Source organism: Neurospora crassa, linkage group I (assembly GCF_000182925.2).
Source record: "Neurospora crassa OR74A linkage group I, whole genome shotgun sequence".
NCBI lineage: Eukaryota > Fungi > Ascomycota > Sordariomycetes > Sordariales > Sordariaceae > Neurospora > Neurospora crassa.
In genome coordinates this window covers 7647493-7673107 of record NC_026501.1, presented here as the reverse complement: position 1 = coordinate 7673107, position 25615 = coordinate 7647493, and the positions used below count along the sequence as shown (strand labels likewise).

The 25615-nt window shown below is 51.6% G+C and overlaps 7 protein-coding genes across 9 annotated transcripts; 4 read left to right on the top strand and 3 right to left on the bottom strand.

Annotated features, from left to right (window-relative positions):
• Positions 1-34: 34 nt before the first annotated feature.
• NCU00657 (hypothetical protein) lies at positions 35-2330 on the top strand. Its single transcript, XM_960704.2, has 2 exons — positions 35-1564; positions 1620-2330. Exons 1-2 carry the CDS (start codon positions 463-465, stop codon positions 1811-1813), a joined length of 1296 nt encoding a protein of 431 aa, XP_965797.2. The 5' UTR covers positions 35-462; the 3' UTR covers positions 1814-2330.
• Positions 2331-2631: 301 nt separating this feature from the next.
• mb-3 (male barren-3) lies at positions 2632-14711 on the top strand (the record flags this gene model as incomplete). Its single annotated transcript, XM_960705.2, has 1 exon — positions 2632-14711. The coding sequence occupies one exon, from the start codon at positions 2632-2634 to the stop codon at positions 14653-14655; it is 12024 nt and encodes a 4007-aa protein (XP_965798.1). The 3' UTR covers positions 14656-14711.
• Positions 14712-15403: 692 nt separating this feature from the next.
• Positions 15404-17124, top strand: NCU00659. Of its 2 annotated transcripts, XM_011394506.1 has the most exons (3): positions 15404-15427; positions 15687-16050; positions 16183-17124. In XM_011394506.1, the coding sequence occupies exons 2-3, from the start codon at positions 15918-15920 to the stop codon at positions 16878-16880; spliced, it is 831 nt and encodes a 276-aa protein (XP_011392808.1). In that variant the 5' UTR covers positions 15404-15427; positions 15687-15917; the 3' UTR covers positions 16881-17124. The 2 variants fall into 2 exon arrangements, with proteins under 2 accessions (XP_011392808.1, XP_011392809.1); XM_011394507.1 differs by lacking the exon at positions 15404-15427 and having other exon boundaries at positions 15471-16050.
• NCU00660 (glutamyl-tRNA amidotransferase) lies at positions 16936-18952 on the bottom strand. Its single transcript, XM_960707.2, has 2 exons — positions 18734-18952; positions 16936-18662 (listed from the first exon to the last, which is right to left on the bottom strand). The coding sequence occupies exons 1-2, from the start codon at positions 18840-18842 to the stop codon at positions 17143-17145; spliced, it is 1629 nt and encodes a 542-aa protein (XP_965800.2). The 5' UTR covers positions 18843-18952; the 3' UTR covers positions 16936-17142.
• Positions 18953-19423: 471 nt separating this feature from the next.
• Positions 19424-22197, bottom strand: NCU00662 (RNA binding protein). The gene is made up of 3 exons (XM_960709.3): positions 20208-22197; positions 20113-20155; positions 19424-20048 (listed from the first exon to the last, which is right to left on the bottom strand). The coding sequence occupies exon 1, from the start codon at positions 22050-22052 to the stop codon at positions 21186-21188; it is 867 nt and encodes a 288-aa protein (XP_965802.2). The 5' UTR covers positions 22053-22197; the 3' UTR covers positions 19424-20048; positions 20113-20155; positions 20208-21185.
• A 327-nt stretch (positions 22198-22524) lies between these two features.
• On the top strand, positions 22525-23813 carry NCU00663 (hypothetical protein). The gene is made up of 2 exons (XM_960710.2): positions 22525-22847; positions 22928-23813. The coding sequence occupies exons 1-2, from the start codon at positions 22799-22801 to the stop codon at positions 23578-23580; spliced, it is 702 nt and encodes a 233-aa protein (XP_965803.2). The 5' UTR covers positions 22525-22798; the 3' UTR covers positions 23581-23813.
• On the bottom strand, positions 23708-25068 carry NCU16445. 2 transcript variants are annotated; one of them, XM_011395111.1, is made up of 4 exons: positions 24870-25044; positions 24536-24627; positions 24420-24479; positions 23758-24343 (listed from the first exon to the last, which is right to left on the bottom strand). In XM_011395111.1, the coding sequence occupies exons 2-4, from the start codon at positions 24563-24565 to the stop codon at positions 24176-24178; spliced, it is 258 nt and encodes an 85-aa protein (XP_011393413.1). In that variant the 5' UTR covers positions 24566-24627; positions 24870-25044; the 3' UTR covers positions 23758-24175. The 2 variants fall into 2 exon arrangements, with proteins under 2 accessions (XP_011393414.1, XP_011393413.1); XM_011395112.1 differs by having other exon boundaries at positions 23708-24343; positions 24536-25068.
• Between the last annotated feature and the right edge of the window lie 547 nt (positions 25069-25615).

Genomic DNA, 25615 nt, shown 5'->3' with positions numbered 1-25615 from the left:
GGGATCCACCTTTTTCTTTCGGCGGGGTCCACTCCGGCTTTGCTCCCACTCACTGTAAACGGAATCGCGTCTTTCTCTTTGGAGGACGCGTCTCCTCTTCCATCCTTCTTTGCTTGCTTCCACTCTCTATTTTCCAGGCTACAAGAGTCGTTCACCTCTGCTCACTGCTCGTGTTTCCGTTCAAGTCGGGAAGAATTCAGTTGAGTTTGTGTACCCGATCATCCGTCTTCAACCACAGTCGAGGCCCCGACAACGAAATCCTGGGCTTGCTGTCTACTACTATCATCTCTTTTCGCCCGACGACAACCATTCCTCACACGACCGAGGTCTGTTGATGTTCAATTTGGCACTTGATAGGCCCAAGGACTTATCGACCGAGAATCATTGGTGCTTTGTCGGCTTATCTGTACACTCTGTACCTACCAAAACACACCGGTCACCCCGTATCCCGCAAACACACCCATGTCCGACGAGGATATTTACGATGCCTCCCCTCCACGAGCCAGAAACCTGGAGGTGAGGAACAAGGGCAAACGGGTCTCAGACAGCAATGAAGGCCCCTCGGCAACAAGGCGGCGTATCAGGGACCCATCGCCGCCCAACCCGGATGCAAATGGCGATTTGGACGAGTATGATCCTGCCCAATCCATGCAGGAGCGGCGGCAGATCCAGAGGAAGCTACGAGATATGCAGAGGGAGATGAGAGAGAACCCCGACCAGTTCATGCAGGACAAGTCCTCGGACGCCTTGATCAACTATTTCGACCAGTCAGACACTATCATGCGCGATGTGAAGCAGACCAACGAGGCCACCATTGATTCTCGCGGTCTAGTCTTCGCGGCCGACTTGTCCGCTCGTAGGGCCCAACGGCTAACATCGGGCAACATTGGCAATGGCATTGACGTCGACGAATTTGTCTCAAAATGCATCACCTATATGCGCCATGGCCGCGGCTTCGAGGACGACGACGCCCCGGAACTTACCAGCACACAACGTTACAGGAGACGGCCTGGCCGTGCCGCTGCCGATACCGAAGATGAGGAGGATATGGGGGACGAAGGCGACATGTTGAACTGGCCACACCTGGGCCGTTATGCTGCCGTTCCCAGCGTACGCAGACCAGCTCTGCCTGGCTTCCTCTCGGGCCCTTTGTCCATCGAAAAGAAAGTCCGAAGAATGACGCAGCGCAACGCTCCCTTCAAGATCAACAGCCTTATCGAGGTGAGACCGCAGGAGTTGAGGGCCGAGGACTTGAAAAAGTCCGATAAGAACGACCTTCCGTCCATTTGTAAGAATATTCTGGAGCAACTGGAGAACAAACAAAATGCTGCGCAAGATGCCGTGGAATCCCTCCTCAATAACGGTGAGGTGGACGATCCCGAGCAAGAATTCCTCATCATGGAGAAATACGCGCTGCATTCCTCAGGAGGCATTGACCTTCTACGCTTCGTCATCAATCCCCGCTCATTCGGCCAAACCGTTGAAAATATGTTCTACGTGAGCTTTCTGCTACGAGAAGGGGGCCTCAAACTGGAGTTTGACTCATATGGTCGTCCATCTCTATGTATGTTTCTCTTGATTGTTTCCCGCGCTACCTCCACTAACCCACGTGAAAATAGCCGCCCATGTCCACGCAGACGAGCATGAAAAGGCTCAAGGAAGACACGGCACTACTAGACATCAGGCTATCATGTCGATCGATATGGATATCTGGAAAGACATCATAGACGCTTACAACATCAAAGAACCCATGATTGATCACCGAGAGGAGGAAAGCCAGCAAGGCCCAGGAGCGCAAGGATGGTATAGCTAAAAGAGACTATTGGCCATGTTGGACTCGTGGAAGTGAGGAAGAAGTGTCCCAACACCTCCTGCGGTATGTTGTTCACCCAAAGCCATCGTCCCTAAGCCGTGTCTTTGTCTACCTGTACCCAATCATAGCGATTGATCGAGATATTCACGAGGACTGTAAGTAAGTTATGGAGTGTACCGCGCCGTGCGGACCTCAGCCATTTTTGGCAACCTTATCACAGCAGGGGCAGAACTAGAAGCAGCGGCGAGCTGCACAGTGTGTCTGCTGTTTAGGATGTGAAGCTTCAGATTCACGGACAAAGGTCAGGGATCATTCAGTAACAGCCCACTTCGAAAATGTAGCAATACGGGAAGGCCTCGAGGCTTGACTGGATTCCTCTAGGCTTTGACACCAAAGAGAATTGAGCCCCAAATGGCCGCCTAAATTGACGACGGGCGTGCCGTTTCTTTGTCAGTGCTGTCGCCCACGTTCGATTCTTCAAAGCCGACTAAGCGGCAACTGACCCGTCGAGTCTTTGTCAATGCCAGTTTCTCGAGTGTGATTGATATGCTTAACTTACCCGCTTCCGGCCAGGTTGAATGGCTTCCTTTGAGCATGCGCATGCCACCATAACCGGCTATCAGGAACGGGTGGCAGCAAGACTTCTTTATGCCAGCAGTCCTTTTGGGCCGAGGAAAACTCCCAGTCGGTGTTGGTACCATCAATATTGCTCATCTCAACATATTTGCAACACCAAACATTGAGCAAAATAGCATTACCAAGATACTCAGGGTTCGTATTGCAAGACGTCCGCTAACAGTCAGGAGTGAATTTGCAAGATGTCCTACCCTTCGGATGGGACTGGCCCCGGAGGTGGGTCACCTAACACACCGGGCCAGTTTCTCAACGATGTGGCCCGTTCTTCAACGCCGAAGCTCCGGAAGAGCAAAGCACGACAGTCCCTACGTATGGATATGAGCGAACCGGAAAGCCCTATGGCATCTCCAGTATCTGGACCGGCTGTGAGCCGTCTTCCAGGTCCGGCCTCGGCTCCAGCTGCTGGTCCGGCTGCGATCCGGCTTCCAGCTCCGACTCCGGCTCCAGCTGCTGATCCGGCTCTAGTGCCAGCTGCTGGTCGGCGTATAGTTCCACCTTCGGCCTCAATTGCCGTTCCGACTACGGTTCCATATACAGCCCCAGCCTTAGCTCCTACTGCGGCCCCGACTTCACAGACGCCTGCAGCTTCAGCTGGTGGTTCAAAGCCGAAAGAGAAGCAAATGCCAGAAGAGGAGGATATGGGGGCCTATATTTTCCAAAAGATGCAAGAGGCAAAGGAGGCTTCGCGCATCGCAGCCCAGGGCAAAACTAAATACAATCCCCCTGCGCAAAGATCTTACTTCCAGTCGGGCTCTGGTTGGGATGACGTCGTAGAAGATGACAGCAATGGGGGTGACACGGGTGTGAGAGTGAAAGCTGGGGACATTGCAGATGTTAAGGTCAGCGAGGACGTGGCGGAAGATGACTACGTGAGTGACTGGGAAAGTGAGAAGGACGCGGAAAAAGAGAAGCCCAAGTTGCTCCACGAACGGTATGTGGGTGATGGTACCGGCGCTAGGAGAGTCATTAGGGAGGTCAAAAAGGCATACGAGTCAGACGAGGAAAAAGAAGATATCGCAAACACTTCAGACATCGACGAGTCTGGCCAGCCTGTTCGTGTTAAAAACAAACACGAAGTGGGGCGCTACCGAGACATGAATAACCCTTTTACATTCAGCCCCTTCACAAGTCAAGAGGGACATAGGGCGGATAATGAAGCCGCTATCGAGGAGTACGACCGGTTGCGGGACGACAATGAAGGGAAAACGGACCCCACCAGACCACTGAAATACAAACCATACGACGAGGGAACGCTGCGCGATACACGATTCATGGTCGCCCAGTTATCTCAGTACAAGGACCACGCCATAGCAGTGCTAGATAACAAGGTCGATAGGCACAGTATGTTGAGGACGTACATCGAAAAAGCAGGAGAGCCTGCGATCCGCAAGGCTTTCAATACCCTGCTGGAGTATTACGACCAGGCAAGCAAAACAAAGATGCGGCTACTCCGGGAATTCCGTGCCCTGCAGATCAAGGTGGATGATGACAAGCTGGCCAAGGAAGAGGTGGAAACATATCTCGCCCAGGCCGAAAAGAGGCTGCATGATCAAGAGAAATCAGAGTTTGATACGTATCAACAATTGATGGATGAGAAGAAGAAGAGATCGATGGACGAGCATGAGCTGCAGAAACTCCGAGATTTCAAGCAAGACGCGGACAGGCAACGCCTTGCAGCGGTAGCCTTGGCCACACACGCGTCCGAGGCCAAGATCAAAGGCCTGGAGGAGAGAGTCGACGAACTCCAATTCATAGATCAACAAAGGGAGGCCGACATCGAGCATTGGCGGCAAGTGCAAACCGATCTCAAAAAGAAGGAGGATTCTCTATCTCGCTTGCAGGAAGAAGCTACTCGCAAAACCGAGCAGGCCGACCAGATGTCGGAATCCTTAAACCGAACGCTGAACGATATCATGGATACCGCGGCAGCGCTTGGCGTTCCTATCAAAGGCGGCGCCGACCCTCATGACATAGGCGCAACAATCCTTGAAGTCTTCGATAACATATTGAACCTGTACGAAGACACCGAGCAACGACTTGTTCAAACCGAAGAAGCCAAGGACAAGGCAGAAGCAGCGGCCAAGGAATCCGCCACACGATCCCGCAGTGAAACAATCCAGAAGCTCACGTCTGAAAACAACAAGCTTAAAGAACAGAGAGATGAGCAAAAAAGAAAGGCCGACGCGTTTTACCAGAAACTCAAGAAAAAGGGATGGCTTGAGCCGACCGAGGATCCATCGGCGTCACTTGCCCTCGACCAGAAGTCGTTGAAAGACCAACAAGATCGCTGGGAGTCTGAAAAGAATGCCCTGAACCAGAAAATCACTAATCTCAACAAATCGATCGAAGAAGCCAATGTGGCGCTCAAGGACATGAAGCTTATGCAGGTGGAGAGGGATTCTCTGGTCGATCTACAACAACGTCAGGAAGGGGATATCAAAAGCTTGAACCAACAGGTTCTGGACCTCAAGCAAAAATTGGCGAGCAAGGCCAGCGCCGGCGCCGATCTGAAGGATATTCAGTCTTTGCGATTGGAGAACAAGTCTTTGGAAGACCAGCGACAACGTGTGCAAGCCGAAAAGGAGGTCTTGCAGCAGCAGCTTTCTCAGACGAAGGCAAGGCTGGAAAAGGTGGAGACGACCCTCAAGAACACGGCGTCGCAAAAGATGGATTTGGAGACTCAAAGAAATGAGTGGTCCAAGGCAAAGAAAGTCCTGGAGGAAGAGATCAGCAGGCTCAAGAAGGAGGTTGACTTGGCCAGGAAGAATTCCGCTGCGCCAACAATCGTCGAGATCAAACCGGAACCCAACATTGCCGAAAGCATCACTCGCGTCGAACAACTCATGAAGGAGCAAAAACCTCAACTACCGCTGACCGCACGCGACTTCGTCCAAGGACTGGTTGCCAAGTTGAAGGACGCGCAGGGACACAAGGACTTGGATGCCAGTGAGGATGTCATTCGTGAATGCATCGGCCTTCTCAATCGTGTCTTGAAGGAGCCTGTCTTTGATGAGAAGGACAAGGAGATGCTTCAGACTTTGCAAAATGAGTTGAATGAGGCTCTGAGGAAGGGCAAGGAGGACCGCGAACAAAGCGCGCAGTTGCAGAGCATCATTGACAAATACGAAGGCGAAAAGGAAAGCCTTGAGAAGGAGGTCAAGGTTCATAAAGACGAGATCAAGAAGTTGAAGCAGGAGATCACTGAGAAGAAAACCTCACTGGCAAACAAGCAGCAAGAGAGAGATATGCTCAAGGAAAGCTACGAAGAGCAAATCAAAAATCTCAATGCGGACCACAAAAAGGCTGCTGCGGAGCTGAAAGTCAAACACCAAAACGAGCTGACGCAGCTCAGAAAGGACGGCGACTTGAAAGAAACCAACCTCCTGCAGAAGTTAGACACACTCAGGCAGCAGAATGAAAGTGAGAGGAACAGGCTTCAAGCCGATTACGCCGCTGAGAAGGCGAAGCTCACGAAGGATATTGAAGCTCAGAAGAAATTGGTGGCGCAGAAGGAGAAAGATCTTGCGGAGCTCAAGTCCAAGAAAGAGAAGGAGATCAAGGAGCTCACACAGAAGAAAGACGTTGAGATCGCTACCCTCAAGTCCACCAAGCAAGTCGACATGGAGCAGCTTAAAAACCGCCACCTCCAAGAGACTGAGATCCTTCGCAAACAGCACCAATCTCGAGTGGGAGAGTTGGAAAGTGAAATCGCAACGATCAAAGAGAAGTATAAGAAGGACCTGGATGAACTCTCCCGCAACAATACCAGCCAGGACGCTATCAAGCTAAAGCAGCACGAAAACGAACTCGCCAACTTCAAAGCGAAGTATGAACAGGAAAAGAAGCAGCTCGCGGTCCAGCACAAAACTGAGATGGAAAGCCTTACAGATCGGTACCACGAAAAAGAGAAGCTTGCAACCCAATACCAGGAACGTGTTCAGGCCCTGTCGGCGGAGCTCGCAGACAAGAAGACTGCGCTAGCAGAGTACAAAGAGCAGCTATCGGCAAGTAAAGCTCAGCTTGACAAGCTCAAAGCGGATCACGGGGTCAAGGTTGACGAGTTGCAAGCAAAACTCAAATCGGAAGTCGCCAAGGTCACAGCTGATTATGAGGGCAATCTTTCGGAGCTCAGGACCAAACATCAAGGCGAAGTCAACGTCCTTAAAGTTCACCATCAAGACGAAATCAAGAAGTTGACGGCGGGACACAACGAAAAGATCAGGAACCTTGAACACCGTATCAATGACTTGAAGGCTGAACTCAAGCAAGATAGGGCAGAATTCGATAAAAAGAAAGCTCTCCTCGAGGGTGAGGTTGCAACTCTCCAGGGGAAGGTCGATGACAAGTCCTCCAAGCTGAGCTCCAAGGAGGCCGAATTCAATGAGCTCAAAAAGCTGAACGAAGCCCAGATTGCCGAGTTGAGAAAAGATGTCGCCGACAAGTCCAATTCCTTGCAGGACAAGCTTGAAGAGCTCAGTGACCTCAAAGGACAGCAAAAAACTAGGATCGAAGACTTCAACGTACAAATCAACGAAAAGATGGCCCAGTTGTTGAAAGCCCAGAATGAGCTCAAGGCGTCACAGGCAAGCCTCAACACCACCACTACAGAGTACGACGCCAAGATCGCCCAACTAGAGAAAAGCCTCAAGGAAAAGAAGGATGAGCTGAAGAGAAAAGAGGGCGCCGCAACCAGCTCGACGGAACAAAACACGGTCCAGCTCAACAAGCTCAATGACGATGTCAAGGATAAGCAGAAGAAGTTGGATGAGCAACAGGCTGAACTCAACAATCTCAAGACAAAGCATCAGGCAGAAACCACAGATCTCAACCAGACCATCAAAGACACAAAGGCCAAACTGAAACAGAAGGAGACTGAGCTCATCGATCTGAAAAAGAAGCACAAGGACCGGCTTGATACACTGGAAAAGACTATCGCTGAGAAACAGACCACGTTGGCTCAAAAGGAAACCGAACTGGAAAATCTGAAGGCTCAGAACCGAACGAACATGATGAATACAAACCGGGAAATTGGCGATAAGACCGCCGAACTTTTGAAGAAAGAAGGCGAGCTCAGGGACCTCAGGCAGAAGTACGACGATGCCCAAAAATTGGCCGATGGAAGTAAGGAGAAGGACCTCGCAATTGCACAATACAAACAAATCATTGCGACGAAGACGAGCGAACTAGAAAAAGCGAAGAAGGACGTCGCAGCTCTTACTAAGGACGTTAACGATCAGAAAGCCCGGATCAAGGACCTTGAGAGCAGTGTTTCCAGCAAGAGAGCCGACCTAAAGAAGAAGGAAACTGAAATTTCCGATCTCAAACGACAGTACGAAGAGAATATCAAAAGGCTCAACAATGACCTCAGTAGCCAGAAGGCCACGTTGACAGCCAAAGAAAATGAGATTGCTGCTCTAAAATCCGGAAACGCATCCCGTCTCAGTCGCGACATCCAAGAGAAGGCAAGTGAGCTGGCGCAGAAGAACCAACTGGTTGCGAATCTCAAGGTACAGCTCGATGGCCTGCAGAAGAAGCAAAACGACCTACTTCAAAAAGGAAGCGATGCCGCCAAGCTTCAAGCCGACGTCGACTCGCTCAACAAGAAGATCAGCGAGAAGAGACAGAAAGTCACTGAGCTTGAGGGCAAGGTCAACAAGCTTGATAGCGAGCTCGCGGAAGAGAAAGCGAGAGTGTCCAGGCGCGACAGGGAGATTACTGACCTGAAGAAGGACGTGTCCGACGAGAAGGCCAGAACCACCAAGCGCGACAGGGAGATTACTGACCTAAAGAAGGACGTGTCCGACGAGAAGGCGAGAGTGTCCAGGCGCGACAGGGAGGTTACTGACCTGAAGAAGGACGTGTCCGACGAGAAGGCCAGAACCACCAAGCACGATAACGAGATCGGTGGGCTTCAGAGTAAGCTGGATGCCAAGCAAGCCTCGAAAGAGATGCTTGAGCAAGATATCAAGGATCTCAAGGCGAAGCAGGAGAAGGAGGTTGCCAGTCTGACCAGTCAGATTCTTGCCAAGAGTAAGGAGATTGTGGGTTACGAGCGCGATCTCAGTTCCCTCAAAGCGGACTACCAGAAAGAGACCACCAAGCTGAAGAATGAGATCAGCCAGAAGGAGAAGGAACTGGCCGAGATCCAGAAAACCAACAAGAAGCTTAATGCCGATATCAAGGAGAAGGAAGCCACGCTGACGGCCTCCCAGGCGAAGGTCAAGGATCTCAACCGGGAAGTCCAACAGAAGAAAGATCAGATCAAAGACTTCGAGGCTCAAAACGCTAAGCTCCAGATTGACATTGAGAACAAGAAAGCCGAGATCGAAAGGATCAAAGAGGAGAGGAGGACGCTTAACACTGAGGCGGACAAGAGCATCGCGAGGATTGAAGGTCTCGAACGCAAGATCAAAGAGCTCACCGGCAGCTCCGCAGAGAAAGAAGCCCAAATGAAGCAATATCAGGCCGACCTCGCTGCAAAGGCGGAGACCGAAGCCCGCATCAAGCAGCTTGAGCGTGATCTCGCCACCAAATCGAATTCGCTGGCGGAGTTCGAGAAGAAGTACAAGCGGGCCAACATGGATGCCAACAACTACCGCAGCTCGTTGGCGCACACCCAAGGCGAGGTTGCCAAGCTGGAAGAGGAAATTAAAACGACCAAGGGCGATGTGCAGTACTGGGAGGATCAGATGATCATGAATCAAGAGGAGACTCAGAAGATCCAGGACCAAGTCGACAGGTTGAAAATGGATGTCAAGGACAAGAACAAGATCCTGGAGGATCACGAGAAGGAAATCCAGACGCTTAAGGATACTGCCACGCGGCTTTCTCAGGATCTCATACACAAGAAGTCCGAGTTGGAGGGATCTAACTCTGAGCTTCAGCGTGTCAAGAACCAAGTCGCTCAACTTACGCAGGACAATAAGGACCAGCGGGTTGTGGTCGACACGAAAGATGGCGAAATTAGGAAGTTGCAGAGGGAGGTTGATGATCTGAACACCCATGTGATGGACAAGGGAGACCAGTTGATGAAAAGAGGCGAAGACATCAAGAAGCTCCGGGATGAAATCAAGAACTTCAAAAAGGACATCAGTGACCACGAGACTACTCTAGAAGAGACGATGGCTGAAATCGAAAAGCTGTCGGCTGACAACAAGCAGCTCACCGCTGAAATCAGTAGCTACAAAGACAAACTAAAGCAATCTCAAACCGAGGCTGATGCTCTCAACAATGACATCAAAGACATGAAATCCACCAAAGAGAAGCTTGGCCAGGATGCTAAAGCCAAAGAGACCGTCCTGGCTGAGAAAATGAAGGAGATCCAAGGCCTCAAGGACAGCATCAATAGGTTGAACCAGGACATCAGCACCAAGAACGCCACCCTGGATGACAAGAGGGAGATAATTGATCAGCTCAAGGACGATATCAAAACAGCCAACAGCACCATCGACACGTTGAGGAAGGATGTCAAGGATAAGGATGCCATCCTCGCTCACAAGACGAAGGACGTCGTTGCTAGAGATGCTGAACTTGCCAAACTCAAGGCAGAGATTGCTTCCAAAAACGCTGCCCTCGCCAAAAAGACGGAAGAAGCCAAGGCGTTCGAAAAGAACGTCCAGACACTTACCGACCAAGCCAAGGGGTTGAATCAGGACGTCGCCACCAAAACTACCCAGCTCGCGCAAGACCGAGCCACGATTTCTAAACTCAACAAGGACATCTTTGATCTCAAGACTGATGTGACAAAGCTAAAACAAGAGCTCAGCACCAAGGACGCCAATCTGACACAGAAGGCGGGCGAGATTGGTTCTCGAGATGCTGGCCTTGCCAAACTGCGGGAAGAGCTCCGTGCCAAAGAGGCTGCCCTGGCAAAGAAGACCGAGGAAGCCAGCAGTCTTGAGAAGAACGTCAAGAAACTGACCGACGAAGCTACGGGGTTGAAAAAAGATGTCACCAGCAGAGATACTCAACTCGCCCAGGACAAGGACGCGATCTCCAAGCTTGAAAAGGATATTGCGAAGCTGAACCAAGAGCTCAGTACCAAGGACGCTAGTCTGACGCAAAAAACGGGTGAAGTTGGCTCGAAGAACGCTGAGCTTGCTAAGCTACGGGAGGAGATTCGTGTCAAAGAAACTGCCTTAGCAAAGAAGACCGAAGAACTCAAAGGGTTGAATCAAAGTGTCGACGCAAAAGACACTCAACTTGCCCAGGATAAGATCAAGATTGAGAGGCTTGAGAAGGAGGTCAAGGGTCTCACAGCCGACATTGTGAAGTTGAGAGAAGACGTGGCTTTCAAGGATAAGAGCTTCGCTAAAAAAGCCGAGGCAGTCGATCACCTAAAGGCAGACATTACCGAACTCAACAGCGAAGTAGCGAAGCTGAAGAAGGAAGGTACCAATAAGGACGCCGCCATACTGGGGAAAGAGAAAGAACTCGTCAGTCTTCGCAAGGCGGTCCGGGACCTCACCAACCAGGCCAAGCAGTCTGCCCAAGATTCTAAGAAGTCCGCCGAAGATCTCGCTAATAGAGACGCTCTTTTGAAAGAAAAGGAAAAGAAGATCTTTGAACTCCAACAGGAAATTCAGAAGGTCAAGGATACCGCCGAGGAGCTGAATCAAACCACCAAAACTCGGGACAGTACCCTTTCTCAGAAGAACGAGGAACTGCGTAAGCTTAGGGAGCAGATCAAGCAACTGGAGGATGAAGCCAATAGCCTTAAGATGGACAAGGAGACGCTTGGTCGGACGATCAATACCAGGGATAGCTCTTTGGAGCAAAAGGAGCAAGAGATTTCTGGCCTTGAGAAAGAAATCAAGCGTCTTTCTGAGCAGGCTGCCAATCTCACACAGGAAAAGGTCGATTTGGGGCAAATCGTTGGCGCTAGAGATGCTTCCCTGCTGCAAGCGAACAAGGACATCGATGGCCTCAAGGGCAGCATCAAGATACTTGAAGAAAAAGCTGCCGAACTCTCGAAGCTGAACGCTGGACAGGATCAAACCATTGGCGAGAAAGATGCTTCCCTACAGAAAGCCAACGAAGACATCGACAATCTCAAGGGAAGTGTCCAGAAACTGGAAAACAAAGCTGCCACGCTCGCAGAAGAAAAGGCTCAAATGGGCCAAACCATTGGTGCCCACGAAACTTCCCTGCTCAAAAAGGACGAGGATATCAAGAAACTCACGGCAAATATCCAGCGACTCACAGCCGAAGCAAATGATCTTAAGAAAGGCATCGAGAACCTTACTGGGGACATCGCCATCCAGAACAGGGCCCTCGCGCAAAAAGAGAAGGACATCCAGAACATGGAAAAGACCATCCAGGACCTTAACACTGAAGTCGCCAGGCTCAAGACCAACGCCGCAGAGCACAACCAGAAAACCATTGCCAAAGATGCCACATTGACTGCAAAGAACGATCAAATCAGCAAGCTGAACGATCAAATCAAGCAGCTTAGGGCCGAAGTCACCAAGCTCAAGAGCGACGCCGCCGACCTGAACCAAGCTACCACGTCCAAAGACATCGTGCTAGCCCAAAGGATGGAAGAGATCAACGGCCTGCGCAACGAAATGGTGGAACTTAACAAGGCTCTCGACACCAGGGATACCACTTTCTTGCAAAACACGGACGAGATCAATAGACTCAAGGAAAACGTCCGACGACTTGGTGACGAAACTACAAAGCTCAAGAAGGACACTGTGAAGTTGAAGGAGGACAGTAAGAGCTGGGAGGAGACGGTGAAGCAGCGCCAGACGGAAATCAACAAGCTGAATGATAACATCAAGAACCTGCAGGAGGAAATTAAGCGGAAGGAGGCGCTTTTGGCAACACGGCAAGGTGAAATCAATGCGCTCAAAGACGAAATCGTCGGCCTCAAGAAGGATCTCGCCGAAAAGGACGCTCAGCTAAAGAGTCGCGATGGGGAACTTGGAAAGTTCAGGAAGAGTATCGCAGCCAAGGAAACTGCCTTGGAGCGACTCGAGAAGGAGAAGACTGCTCTTAGGGAGAAGGTCGAGCATCTTGAAGGAGAAGTTGGTCGCAGAAGGAGATCATTAGACCTCCGTGCGGATAAGATCCTGGAGCTCACGAACTCCGAGAGCGCAGCGCGATTGGACTTGGATAAGCAGAGAGCCAGAAACAAGAGCCTCGAGGAGACAAATACCGGACTGCGGAATCGTGCTGCTAAGGAAGGCGGTTCGCTTGGTCGGTTGGGTGACGAGGTCACGAAGCTTAGCCGCCAACTTCTCGAAAAAGAGAATGATCTGGCCAGCCTGCGGGACGAGTGTGACGGTCTGCAGACCGATATCCACAACCTTACCAGAGCCCTCGCTGCCGAAGGCGCCAATGTCTCCCAACGCGACGAACAAATCGCCCTCCTCAAGCAAGAGCTCACCACAAGACAAGCCGCCCTTGACGCAAAACAGGCAGCCATCAACACGCTCGAGTCCCAACTCACCGAAGCGCAACAAGCCTACGACATACTTGCCTCCTCCAACACCACCTCCCAAGAGGAACTTGCCCGCTCCGCCGCCGCCACGCAAGCCCGCCTGTTAGCGTGCGAAGCCGAGATCGCCTCGCTCCGATCCGAGATCACGAATCTCAACGAGGATATTACCGCCAAGAAAACCCAGATCGCAGATAACGAAAAGCGCATCGACACACTGCTTCGCGAGGCGGGGACCAGCGAAGCGCAGCTGGCGAGAATGAAGATGACTATTGCTGAGTTACAAGAGGAGCAGGAAAACCAGCAGAGATTGTTGGATGAGTACCAAAGTCGACTTGCACAAGCGGCAACATCGTCGTCGTCGTCGTCTTCGAGCTCAGATACTGCATCGGATACGTCATACGATGACTGTGGCGAGCCGTTGGCTAAAAGGCTGTCAGCTGATGGGAGCCAGAAGCTGGTGAGGGTGATTGATGATTTTATGGAGATGATTCCTATGCCCGTGGGATCGGCGAGCGCGTTGAGTCAGGAGCAGTTGGACCGGTTGTTGGCGGAGGCCAGGAGGGCGTTGCAGGAGGGAGAAGGGGGAGGAGATGGGATGACGACGGATGCGGAGAGGATGGTAATGAGGGGGACGATGAAGAGGGAGTTGGCGAAACAGAGGGAGAAGCAAGATAAGCTGGAAGGGATAATTGATGGGTTGGAAATGGAGTTTCATGGGAGCGTTGCTTCTGAAGGGTCTGCCGCTGAGGCAGCGGCTGCGAGAAGAAATCACAAGGAGTTGACGGATCGCTTCAGGGAGTGGTTGGCTTGGAGCCGTGGGCGGACGAGGCTGCTGGAGAGGGAACTGGATCTCGATGAGACCCGGCAGAGGCGGGTGGTGGAGAAGCAGGTGACCACGACGTTGGTGAACTTGGAGGTTGCGAGGTTGCCAGAACGCAGAGGCGAGAAATTGTGTTTCTGCGCTTTGTTGAAGTTTTTCGCGCCCAGTATTATGAGGAGAGTTACGAACCAGGGACCGATATGTCAGGATTGCCAGAGGCCCGAGAAGGCGCAACAACTGACGACAACAACGACATCTCAGGACGTCGTTCTATCATCGTTGTACCACGGCCACAACCACCAACACTTGCCCGAAGTCCAAACAGCACTCTGTTACATCATGACGGCGCTGCTCTGGTTCGCCATGCTGGTCTGCATCCAACCCTACCACTTTGTCACGGTGGGCGTCTCTGGCATCCTCGCCATCCTGCGGTTACCACAATTCCTGCTCGGCTGGGGTAAATACTACGGTCAAGTTGCCGTCAGACGATACCGTCACTGGCAAGAGTCAAAAACCAAGAAGAATACGCCAAGGCCGACATCGGATATCTACGCCGGCTTACAAAAGCCAGTCCTAGGCATCCCGTCCTGGCTAACAGCCTCATCGCTTGTCGGCTTCACCGTTGCCCTCCTCTGTGTGGGCATGACGCTGACATACTACGCCGTATTACAGGAGAGGCGAGTGTGGATGAATGCCAACGACTGGAGAAGGCCGTACTTGCGCAGCTTGATTGGGAGAGAACCGTACCCGGGGTGGTCGCCTATGAAGATTGACCATAGGTTTTGGTTTGAGCCGCCGCTGGAATTTCTGTTGGGATGGGTGAATGACTACGTGGTACACCCTCTTTTGTTTGGGAGTGATTATGGTGGTAGTACATGGAGGAATGGAACGGGGGTATACGATGCCGATGGGACGCCGTTGATGATTAGGAGAACACAATGAGTGGGGGATAGAAGATGTTTTGTTTCTCTGACGCTGAAGGGATATATATTGTTTTACGGTGTTATCTGTTGTCTTTTTTGTGTATCTTCCTTCCTTTACCTGACTTACCTAACCTAGGAGTTAATGGAGTTGATGGATGCTTTGACTCACTGCCCTGGTGCTCCCACATGAACTCCCAAAGACCGACAAAGGAGTCCACGTGTAATCGTAGAAGCTAACTGAAGAACACTCTCGTCCCTCGGCATGCGACCTTGCGGAACGGATATTGCCGTGAGGTTTGAGACTTCCGCCCGATGTTCCGATATGGCATGTCTCATGTTTGCAAACGAAGCGTTTCGAAGCAATAACCGCCCCCGGAGCCAGTTCCGACCGCTATAAGTGCTCAGCTGCTTAGTAATTTTGGGGGCCTAGAACCAGCTGCCAGCCAAAGGTTCCATCCTCAACGGCCCCGCATGCCCAAACCAGCGCTAGAGGGAGAAGGTACGAGGATACCTCTTACTGTGTATCTTCATACGGCCCTCTCCGAGACGGGACGTCGGAGTGTTGCATGGTACCGGGTCCGTAACCATGATGTCACTGGCCTCATTTCCCTTTGGACAGACCACTACCGTTACGACACCCTCACCATACAATCCCTTCCTTCGTTCCGTCTTCCTTGAGATAAGATTCCGCACCTGTGTACTACTAATCACCTACGATGCCGAGGCTGCCTGGACGCGTCTGTGATCCGTTGCTGTTTTCCCAATGCTACGCAGCCTCCTTGGGAACCCGTGTAAGTGATTCAAGTTGCCGTTTTGGGTTTACGTGCCGGCCACGTCAAAAAATTATCCTACGATATGATAAGAAACCACTCTTCCCTTCTTGCGAGGTCCTAATAAATAAAGAGATCCAAATTTCCTATCACGGTTGCATACCAATCTTCTGTCAGCTTAATATACCTTGTCATCGTCTTCGTTCGATCTGGTTATTGTTATAAACTACGTCAACTATAACATCACCACTGACACAAAACCGCCTCTCCATTCATCCAGCAGCATCCCACCACGAGGAGCCGTCTTCTCTTATTTAGCACCACCACACCTTCCAAGTACCCCCCATTCTCTCCCCGCGGCACCTTCAAATCCCCTCCACCTTCAGGTAACAACAACAAAACGGCTTCAACCAAGCCCTTCATCGCAACCGTCCTCTTCTCCCTCGCCGCCGCCTCTGTAGGTGCCGTAGTCTACTTCCGCCCCGGGATAGGACGGGACATAGGAGCCAAAATGTCGAACAAACTGGTCCCCGCGAACCCGGACGACGTCATGGTGATCCGAGACGTCACTCCCAACGTCGTCACTTTCTCTGTGCCCTTTTTGCGGTTCGGAAAGATTCCTATCGGAGGGAGGGGGACTTTGGGTAAGGCGCATTCTAACTCTCTATTGCACACACCCTTACTTTTTCTTTTTTTTTTTTTTTCTCTCTTTTTTTTTTTATATATATATATATATACGGTTCCACTAACACAGCATAATCACCCATCGAAAATAGTCCGTCTCTCCAACAACACCCTAGCAGTCTTCTCCCCCGTAGCCCTCACGCCCTCGGCCCGCTCCCGCGTTTCCTCGCTCGGCTCCGGCCAAGTAAGCTACATCGTCGCCACCGATATCGAGCACCACATCTTTGTATCCGAATGGGCGCGGGCCTTTCCCGACGCCAAAATCATTGGTCCCGAGGGTCTTCCGGAAAAGCGGGCCAAGGTGACCGACGACGAACGCATCGGGCACGAGCCCTTTTCCGTCGTCTTTACAAAGGAAAACAAAAAAAGTATCAAGATCGACGACGCCTTTGATGCCGACTTTGAGTATGAATACGTCGACGCGCACCCCAACAAGGAGCTGGTGTTCTACTACAAGCCTGATAAAGTCCTGATCGAGGCCGATCTCATGTTCAACCTGCCTGCCATTGAGCAGTACTCCAAGGTTCCCGAGGCGGAAAAGCCGCACGGGAGTTTACTGGGGAGGTTGTTCCAGGCGATGAATAACACCGAGGGAGAGGCCAAGGGGATTAAGAGGTTTTTGTGGTACGCGATGAGTCGGGGGGATCGGGCAGGGTTCAACGAGAGTGTACGGAGGATTGATGGGTGGGATTTTGAGACGATTGTGCCGTGTCATGGAGAGACGATTGTGGGGAATGGGAAGGAAGTGTTTGAGAAGGTATTTGAGTGGCATTTGGTTGACCATAACTGAGTGGGACAGGAAGTGTTGGCGGATACCCAGGGAGGTAGGTGATGGAGTTGTTAGGGGGGGTTCTTTTGGTGTTTTTCCTAGGTATGTTTCTGGAAATGGATGGTATTGTATGAGAGTTTCGGACTGCTCTCTATGTCTTATGGGCTGCTAATAATATGGACGTAAATAATGGATATGCAGGGGTATCAATCATGTAAACAAACCCAAATATACCCATAAGACCATTGGGTCTTTGTTATACCGCATCAAAAATTCGAGCCATCTATAGCTCCTCCCTGACAACATCAGCTACCGTCTCTGCAACAGCCAGCAGCCTAGCATCATCCCAATACTGCCCAATAAGCTGCAACCCAGCCATGCCCGCCCCCTCCTTATCCTCAACCCTCATCGGCACACTGATAGCCGGCAACCCCGCCAAGCTCGCCGGCACAGTGAACACATCATTCATGTAAGCGCTCACCGGATCCTTCTCCTCTTCACTCAGCACCTCGTCCAGCCTAGGCGCAGTCGTTGGCGCCGTCGGGCACAGCAGGAAATCCACCTCCGTAGGCCCCCACTTATCCTCCAGCCCGACCGTCTCAGGCAACTCGCTAAGCTCAAATCTTTCCGGCTTGTCCAGAAGAGGGTTGGGCAGCGCAAAGACGCGGTTAAAGTCCCGCCTTACCAGCCGACGCACCTTCTGTGCTTTGAGAAAGTAATTATCCATGGCGGCAGAGGATAGGGTGTAAGCGCCTAGGAGAATACGACGCTTAACTTCATCCCCAAAACCAGCGGTGCGGGCGCGGGCATAGAGGATCCCTTCTTCTTCTTCTTCTCGTCCTTCTGGGCCTTCCGAAATAGCGGCATCGCTCTCGGTCGGAGACGTGAAGCGCGTGCCGTACCGGATGCCGTCATACTTGGCCAGGTTGGACGAAGCCTCGGCGGGCGCGATGACGTAGTACGCCGACAGGGCGTGGCGGGTTGAGGGCAGGGAGACGGGGACCAGGCGCGCGCCAAGGGATTGCAGTTTGGCGGCAGCGGCGGACCAGCTGTGCCGGATGGAAGGCGAGAGTTCCGTAATGTTGTATTCGAGCGGGAGACCAAACTTGAGGTTTTTGAGCGGGTACGGGTCCTTGGGAAGGGGACCGGTGTAGCAGTCCCGTTGGCTGGCGCACCGTCTGCGCGCCCCGTGGGAGAGGCTCGTGGGATCGAGCGGGTCGTGCTCGGCCCAGAGGCCCCTTGTTACCTTGTCGGCTCCTCCAAGAATAAGCTCGGCGATGGGCCTTACTTCCTTCGCCAGCAATCCCACCGTGTCGAGCGAGTTGGCATAGGGAACCACGCCATAGCGCGAGAGCATCCCGTACGAGGGCTTGAATCCCACCACGCCCGTGTACCCGGCAGGCAACCGGACTGAGCCGCCTGTGTCGGTGCCGAGAGCAATGTCCGCTTCGCCCGTGGCTACGGCTACGGCACTTCCGCCTGAGCTGCCACCCGCGGAGTGCTTGACTGCTTGTTGTTCGTGCTCCCCCTCCTGCGCGACAGCTCCAAAGGCCGTGTGTACCGAGTGGCTGCCCATGCCGAACTCATCCAGGTTCGTCTTGCCGACCAAGAGAGCGCCGCGCGATCGTAGTTGGCTGACGATGGTGGCTTCAAAGGGGCTGCGGTAGTTGGCAAGGAAGTTGGAGCCGCATGTCGTCGTTAGAGGCGTTTCCTCCTCGGAATTGGGGGAAACTGTGGCGATGTTGTCTTTGACGGCGAGACGGAACTGCCGCTGTTCGAGCGCGGGTTGGTCATGTTGCTGCACTACAGACCAGGAAGACTCTTGTCAGCAGGTATAAGTGCATTTCAAGTTCACACACAGCCCGGTTCGGTACCTCTGGATATGAATTGGTTCAGGGAGCGTCGCTGGATGGGTGACGTTTGCCTTGTCGAGCTCACATGGCGCAGACATAGGCCCCGCAGCCGCCCAATTCTAGCTGACATGTGGTTTCTTGGTCACGACCCAGCTCTGTTCGGCGCTCAATTGGGTCGGTTGCGGTGTTGGATCACCATGTTTCTGTATCTTCACCGTGGTCGGGAATCGGGAGAGATTCGGACGGAGCGTGGAAAGCTCAAGAGGGGGATTCCAGACAATACCTATGTCGCTGGGGTAAAGCTGATAAGGGTTAGGGTTGAGTACGTACGTTCTCTGAAGTGACAAGTCGTCAAGGGTTTCCCATTATTCTACGCTAGGTCAGCTACTCCGGGGCATAGATTCCTGCTTTAGTGAGACTAACAGACATGGAGGGTGTGTCCCTGGCCAGTCAGGAGCTTGATCCATAGCCATAAGTGATTCCTTTTCAGTGGTGTGTGTGTTTCCAAGCGAACTTCCACATCTCTGGCCTACCGAGAACCACGAGACCTGCCAGGGGATTTAAAGGGATGACATGTGAACTTCTGATCACATCTAGCTGTTTTTACTGTGAAGAATACTGAAGGTGTGAATATCTAAACTCCAATGAACGCTAATACATCCTTGGAGCCGACATACAGGAATTTCATGGATGATAATGATGTCTGCTCCGGTAGTCAGGGAATTTGGTAAATGTTATCGTTGAGGTGTTGCTGCCCTTTAGACCGAACCCCAGGAGAAACAACCATATCAAAGCAGTGACAGGCAAAAACATGGGGAAACACCAGTGAGTAGCCGATCAACGACGAAAGAATTGCAAAATCGGCCAGTAGTGTTTCCTAAATTCCCCACATAGCAGACCAAAAGGCCATCTTCAGGTTCCTTGATCATGTTATGGCCTCCGAATCAGTGATCCCCCAACAAACAACCACAACCAGGCGACACTTTCCCAGCCCACTCTTCCGAACCAAGCGGAAATAGTGTTGCGGGCCCATAGGACTTCGTGAGGATGCAGATTGCACATGTTGGATAGGAGTTGGGTGACCGCAGGTATCACAATCTTGTGATTGTTCTCTCTCAAAAGCCGTCGATCCGAAGAGAGACCATCGTTAACGCGCTGCGTATGTTGCACGGATGTGGGATATATTGCATGGGAGGTGGGAAGTGTGGATCCTGTGACGGTGGCCTTGGTGTCTTTGGGTTGCTGGAATGTCTCCCGTGGCTTTTTGCTATAATACCACAAACACCGTGATGGCCAAGCAAGCGGTTGCCCACCATTTCCTCAATCGCGGGTTTTGCTAAAGCATGATATTATTAGCAAGCGTACAGATATCGAGAAGTCACTCGTAGTCAGAGACTTACTTTGTACCATGCTGAGCAGTTCTGCACATGAATAGCATGTTTTCTTACAAAAGTTAGCGCATGAATTCCATAGTTACAAGTGATATTCAACTTACGCAGAGATTCTGCTTATATTGTTGAGTCGTCGGGAGATTTCTTCGAGAGTGATGCAGATGGCGTGGATCTCCGCCATCTTTCGAGGGAGAAGAAAAACAAATGCCTGGGAGGATCGAGATACAAATGAAGAGAGAAGGGAGAAGAGGGCAAATGAGGTAGATGGGATCACTTCGTTTGAGGCGGTCTTTTGTGCTGCTGATGGTTTAGTTTAGCGGAGTGGCAGAGAAAAAGCCACCAGGAGTGATCGCGGAACTTGAGAATCTAGTTTTCACGAAGACCCCAACAAGACTGAGGAAACAAAAAATGGTTCATGTGAAAATGGTGACTCTGTATTAAGACATGGAAAGAGAAAGTTACGAAGACGGATGGTGTAGGCTTGTCTTGTACTTATAAGTTCTAAGGGCGGAGCTTTGGCATCACGACTTTCCTTCCAAATTGGGAGGTGCAGGATGCAGTACTGTTAAATAGACGTACCGTCCGGATTGAAACCAACATGCATAAATAAACAAATATGCTCGTTGCTTCTGCCGTGGATGAGGCAGTCATCTTGGTGGCGACCGAGAGTTGAGGACATTCGCTGGTCCGTGAGTCCGAAGAAGCCATGCTGATGCATCTAGGTGGAAGGGCGGAAGGTCACCTCGCGACCTGACTGATGATTCGCGAGCAGCGGTATGCCGAATCTGTAACTGAGTATGGGACGCCGATAGGTATTGCTTGAGCCACGAATGATCATGTCGACGCTTGGAATGGATAATTATAGCCACAACTGTCGGCACCGCTCACATTTGACGGACCTTGGATGCACATGGGGTCTTGAAATGCTCCTGAGGAGCCCTGCTTGAAAGAAGGGTTTTACACCTTTTCCTCAACTCTCGCTGATCAAGCAGGGAGTCAGACTCTTGGTTGGGGAACATACGAGTGTCGGGCATTACATCCCTACCTCTACGTGGAGAGCTTTGCTGGTGAGTCCGCTGGCGTTACTCTGGTCCGTCGATATCCATTCTTTCCCTGCCATTGCGGTCTTCCGGTGTTCTTGACCTCGATCTCGTCCTTGACCTTCTCCTCGTCACCGGCGATCGGGACCGCGAATAAGATGTCGACCTCGACCTGGACCTAGGCGTACGCGATCTTGACCGTGTCCTTGATCTGATCTCTCCCTCGCTTTCGCTGCCGTTATTATTCTGCTCTTCCTCTGCCTTGCGCATTGCCTCATCCTCCTCTTCTAGGAGATCTTCTATGTTCCCCAAGGGACTGACCCGTGGTTCAAGTATGTCCAGATCTTCCAGGATGTCTCGCTTCCGCATCTTCCACAGACTCGTCGCGCAAACGCGGTCTTTGGTCAATAGGTCATCAACAAAGACATCCATATACGTCAGACTAGTGCCGTTTCTACCCTTCCTCCTCAATTTCCGCCTGTCCTCTAGAAAGGGCTCCAACGTCTTGTACACATCCTGGTCCTTCCTCGTAAGACGGATATAAAACAGCGCCAGCGCGCGTAGATACTTGAACTTTTCGCCGCCAAATTGTAAATACTCGTTGAGGATGTCGTCTGAGGGCGCGAGCTGCAGCAGCTTGAAGGCGAGGCAGAGGAAGGGCGAGGGTTTCTGGACGGTGCCATAGACGCCGCCAATGAAGTCAACGTGCTCGACAACGCGATCCACGATGTCTGCTTCGTTGACACCGAAACACTGCTCCTTGTAGAAGTAACTGTCGATGATGCGTTCGCGAACCGCCTTTTCCATTATGGTGGCCGGGTTGAGGCCGTTGGGAGCGAGCGGGCCTGAGGAGCCACGCTCGTCGAGGAAGCGTCGCTCATCGGCACGGTGAAATTCGGATTTGCTCATGTTCTTGTCGTGTGTAGGTACGTAGTATGCGCAGGGCGTAGAGTATTCGGTGATTGTAGTTTCACGATAGTTATGTTGCGCACAGTTGGGGGGTTTCGTTTCCTACGGACAGGAAGAGAACCACAAAAAAAGGTTGTCGAGGTGGAATTCGAGGTCGAAGTTCGAGTGATTGACAGCGCCAAGTCTCACAAGTAACGCGACGGGGGTGTTGGCGGCAGGCAATCCGCTGCGCCAAGCCGCCAATCGTCGTACTGTGGTACCTGTACTAGTTATCGATAAGCGATAAACGCCCAAGGTCCAAGGAAGTGCCCCTCGTACCTACCTCTACTTGTACTGTAACTGGCGGTGTTGAGCTGTTGTGCCAGTGACACAGTTGAGATCTTCCAATGAAGCGACAAGCGACAGCGTCAGGCGCGATGTGCGGCGCGTGAAAGGAGGGGCTGGGAGAGACGGGGGGATTACCTAGGTACATGAGGATGGAGACGGAAATGTCACGGTGGAAATACACGTTGTTCATGCACAAGAACACCATAACAGGACTCCAGGTAACCTGCATGTGTACCGACGTACCTCACGCTCATTCAATGTTTCTTTTCTTTCGGTGGTGATAATTCCACGTTTTGTTTACATTCGCGCATCGGCTTCCAAGTGGATTTGAAAGCCTCACTCAAGCCTCAGCAAACTCTCCATGCGCTGGCTGTGTGCATCTCCTCGCGGCAGCCAACAAACAGTACCTTGGATAAAACATGCTGCTCACTTCGGCCCAAGTATCAATCGCTTTCTCATCGGGCATCGGTACGCATCTCCCACCAACGGACCTCCTTGTCCAAACAGTACATTCATCCGACTGACGTGGTCACGTTATCTGGCATCAGTATTTATCTTCACTGCAGCCCTCTTTCTAAGCGGGTATGCAATCCAGCAGCGGACACTGCGGGACCTCCGCGCGGCCATCAAGCCAACTCCAAGGCCATCCCCAAGAACATATTTGCCTGATCAGTTTAAAAAGGTGACCATCGAATTACCTGGTGGCACCATTTTCCCGGTACAAGACGATGGGGTTGTGGTAGAGATCAAACCAACTCCGCCCAGTGAGGTCCACCAAACATCGGAAACAGAAGACGAGAACCGACAGAAGCCAATCCCGGCACCACAGCCAGCGCGAGAGTCAGCGACAGAGAAGACGGAAATGAAAAAGACATCATCAGCAAGAGCCAAAAAGTACAGAGAACAACAGCAACTGAAGAAGCAGCAGCAGCACATGCAGCAAGGGGCCTTGGTTGTTCAGCAAGGACAGCAACAACAACAAGAACAAGATTTCAGCAAGGCACCAAACCAGGCAGAACAACAAGAGACAAGCGGAAGCACCCCGATCGAAATCCCCGAAGGAATGCTCGAACACCCCGATCCGGACAAGCGCGCCGAGAAAGCAGTCAGTCCGGCAGAAAGGCGAAGGCTGATCAAAGAAGAGATCAAGAGGCTGGCGCAACCTGAGGAGAGAGGTTATTATCAACGACGACTGTGGTGAGACAACGAATGATGCATGGGGCCACTCCAATGGTGACAGAATACCACCTGATTCATGTTCAACCTCTGGCTGGCCTTGAGGATGGATTATCGTGGATATGAATGGGACGTTTCTGGTACGTGTACATCTGCCAATGAGTGTCTTATTTCCTCGACATATCGCCGCTACGAAATCGTTACGAATGAAATGACCATGTGTTCTTTGACTTTATAGTGCATCATGATATCTAAACAGAGGACCCAAAAAAAAAACAAAAGATCGATTACTTCTTCGATCAAAACGCCCCCCCCTTGTACCAAACGCCTTCCCTAGCTGCTCAACTTGGAAGAATGGAGAGATAGTTGAGCCCTGCATCGAGGAAAGCACCCCTTTCGCTGCCCGACCTTCCTTCAGTCAAGTTCAAGCTGGTTTGTTTTACCCAGTTCCGAATCCTCATCAATGCATCCGCTGCATCTCCTCATCTTTCTTTCAGTGTCGTGTTTCCAATTATTGCGGCCTTGTAAACCCGTTCCCCGCTTGCATGTTCCTTCCTCTTTCTTGAAAGTCATTCCGCAGACGTCTATGTTTCTTGGATCGTACCAAGCACTCCAACCAATCACTGCCTTCTGTCTAACAACGACTGCTGCGAAGACCTCGCTGAACTTTGAGAGCTACTCCTAGAACTAGCCCTGTTCTTAGCCAGTCGCGTCGAAGAGGATCCTATCCAGAGGTCCATATGCTCGGGTAGGAGACCACGGCTGAGTGAAGCACCGCTCTTTTGCAACTGCGAGGTGGAAGGGAAGAAGTCAGCTCGCCATTCTTTGTCCACCAAAGGTTCCTCGTCACATGGAGCTACCTACCATGCACATCTTGCATCGGTCACCGAACCTCATTACCACATTGTTGCAACGGATCGAACCCTGCAAAAGGTCAGGTCAACACCTGGACGCCGTGGTTGAGTAGGGGGTGGACTAACGTAATAGTTTGCGCAATAACATCCGTCCATCTCGTCTGCTGGCAAATGTTCAGATGTTGTAGGATCTATCAGGCGGAAAGCAATCGAGAGGTCTGGACGGGGTCGCTGTTTTAGACGCAAAGCGAATAACCGATAACAGAGGAAGATTGACTGAATAGGAAAGACGATGCTGTCTGATGGTGTCAAGTGGTATGTCTATGATGTGGTTGATGAAGAACAATATAAGGGAAAGGGCGGCAATCAAGATGTCTAGGTATAAGCCGAAGCTTGACCAGATCAAGAAGCAAGGTGTCGGGAGCTAGGAAAAGGGGACCAAGCAGACTATTATACAAGCCTCAGGAAGGCGAAGAGGAGGACGAAGGAGGTCAATTGGCAAGGTCATGGTCATGGCAACGCCAACAGGGCAAGGACCAACAACTGGTACCAGCAAAGATCCAGCAGCGCTTCCTGTCGTTCGCGTACAGGATGTTGAAAATACACTGTTAGATGATTGTGTGGTAACATCATACTCAGCAGTATGTTATAATGCCGACTTGCATGTAATGCACCCAAGTTTCCAAGACTAGGGAAGGTAAGAGAGCTCTTTCTCAAAATTACGTACCACGCATCCCAACATCGCCTCACAACTTACATGCGCTTGATAACAAGCATCGGAGATAGCATTAGCAAATGGCGTTTCATCCTTCGAAAATCGAGCCGCCCTCCAGGAGTTCTAGAACACACGCTGGCGCCCAATACGCCAGCCCACCGCAACCAAAATTATTAGAGACAAAGGACAGCACGGATGAGGAAAGAATGCAGCTAGAAAACAAAGGGAGGAGAGGGGTAAAGCGCGGGACAACCAGGATGGACAAAGTACCTCGAGCAACAGCTGCTCTTTTCGCAGAGCATATGTCAAAAACTGCGTGAAGTCGATAGAGCAAACGGTAAGCAGGCCTCGGATGTCTCCTGGGCAGATGCCATGTCCCATCAGCATAATTCGAAACCCTGCTTCGCGTTTTCCTCTCGCTTTCTCCCATTTCCATTTCAACCCGTCATCCCTGACGCAACAGCATCGCCACTGTCTCCTCGTAATCGTTC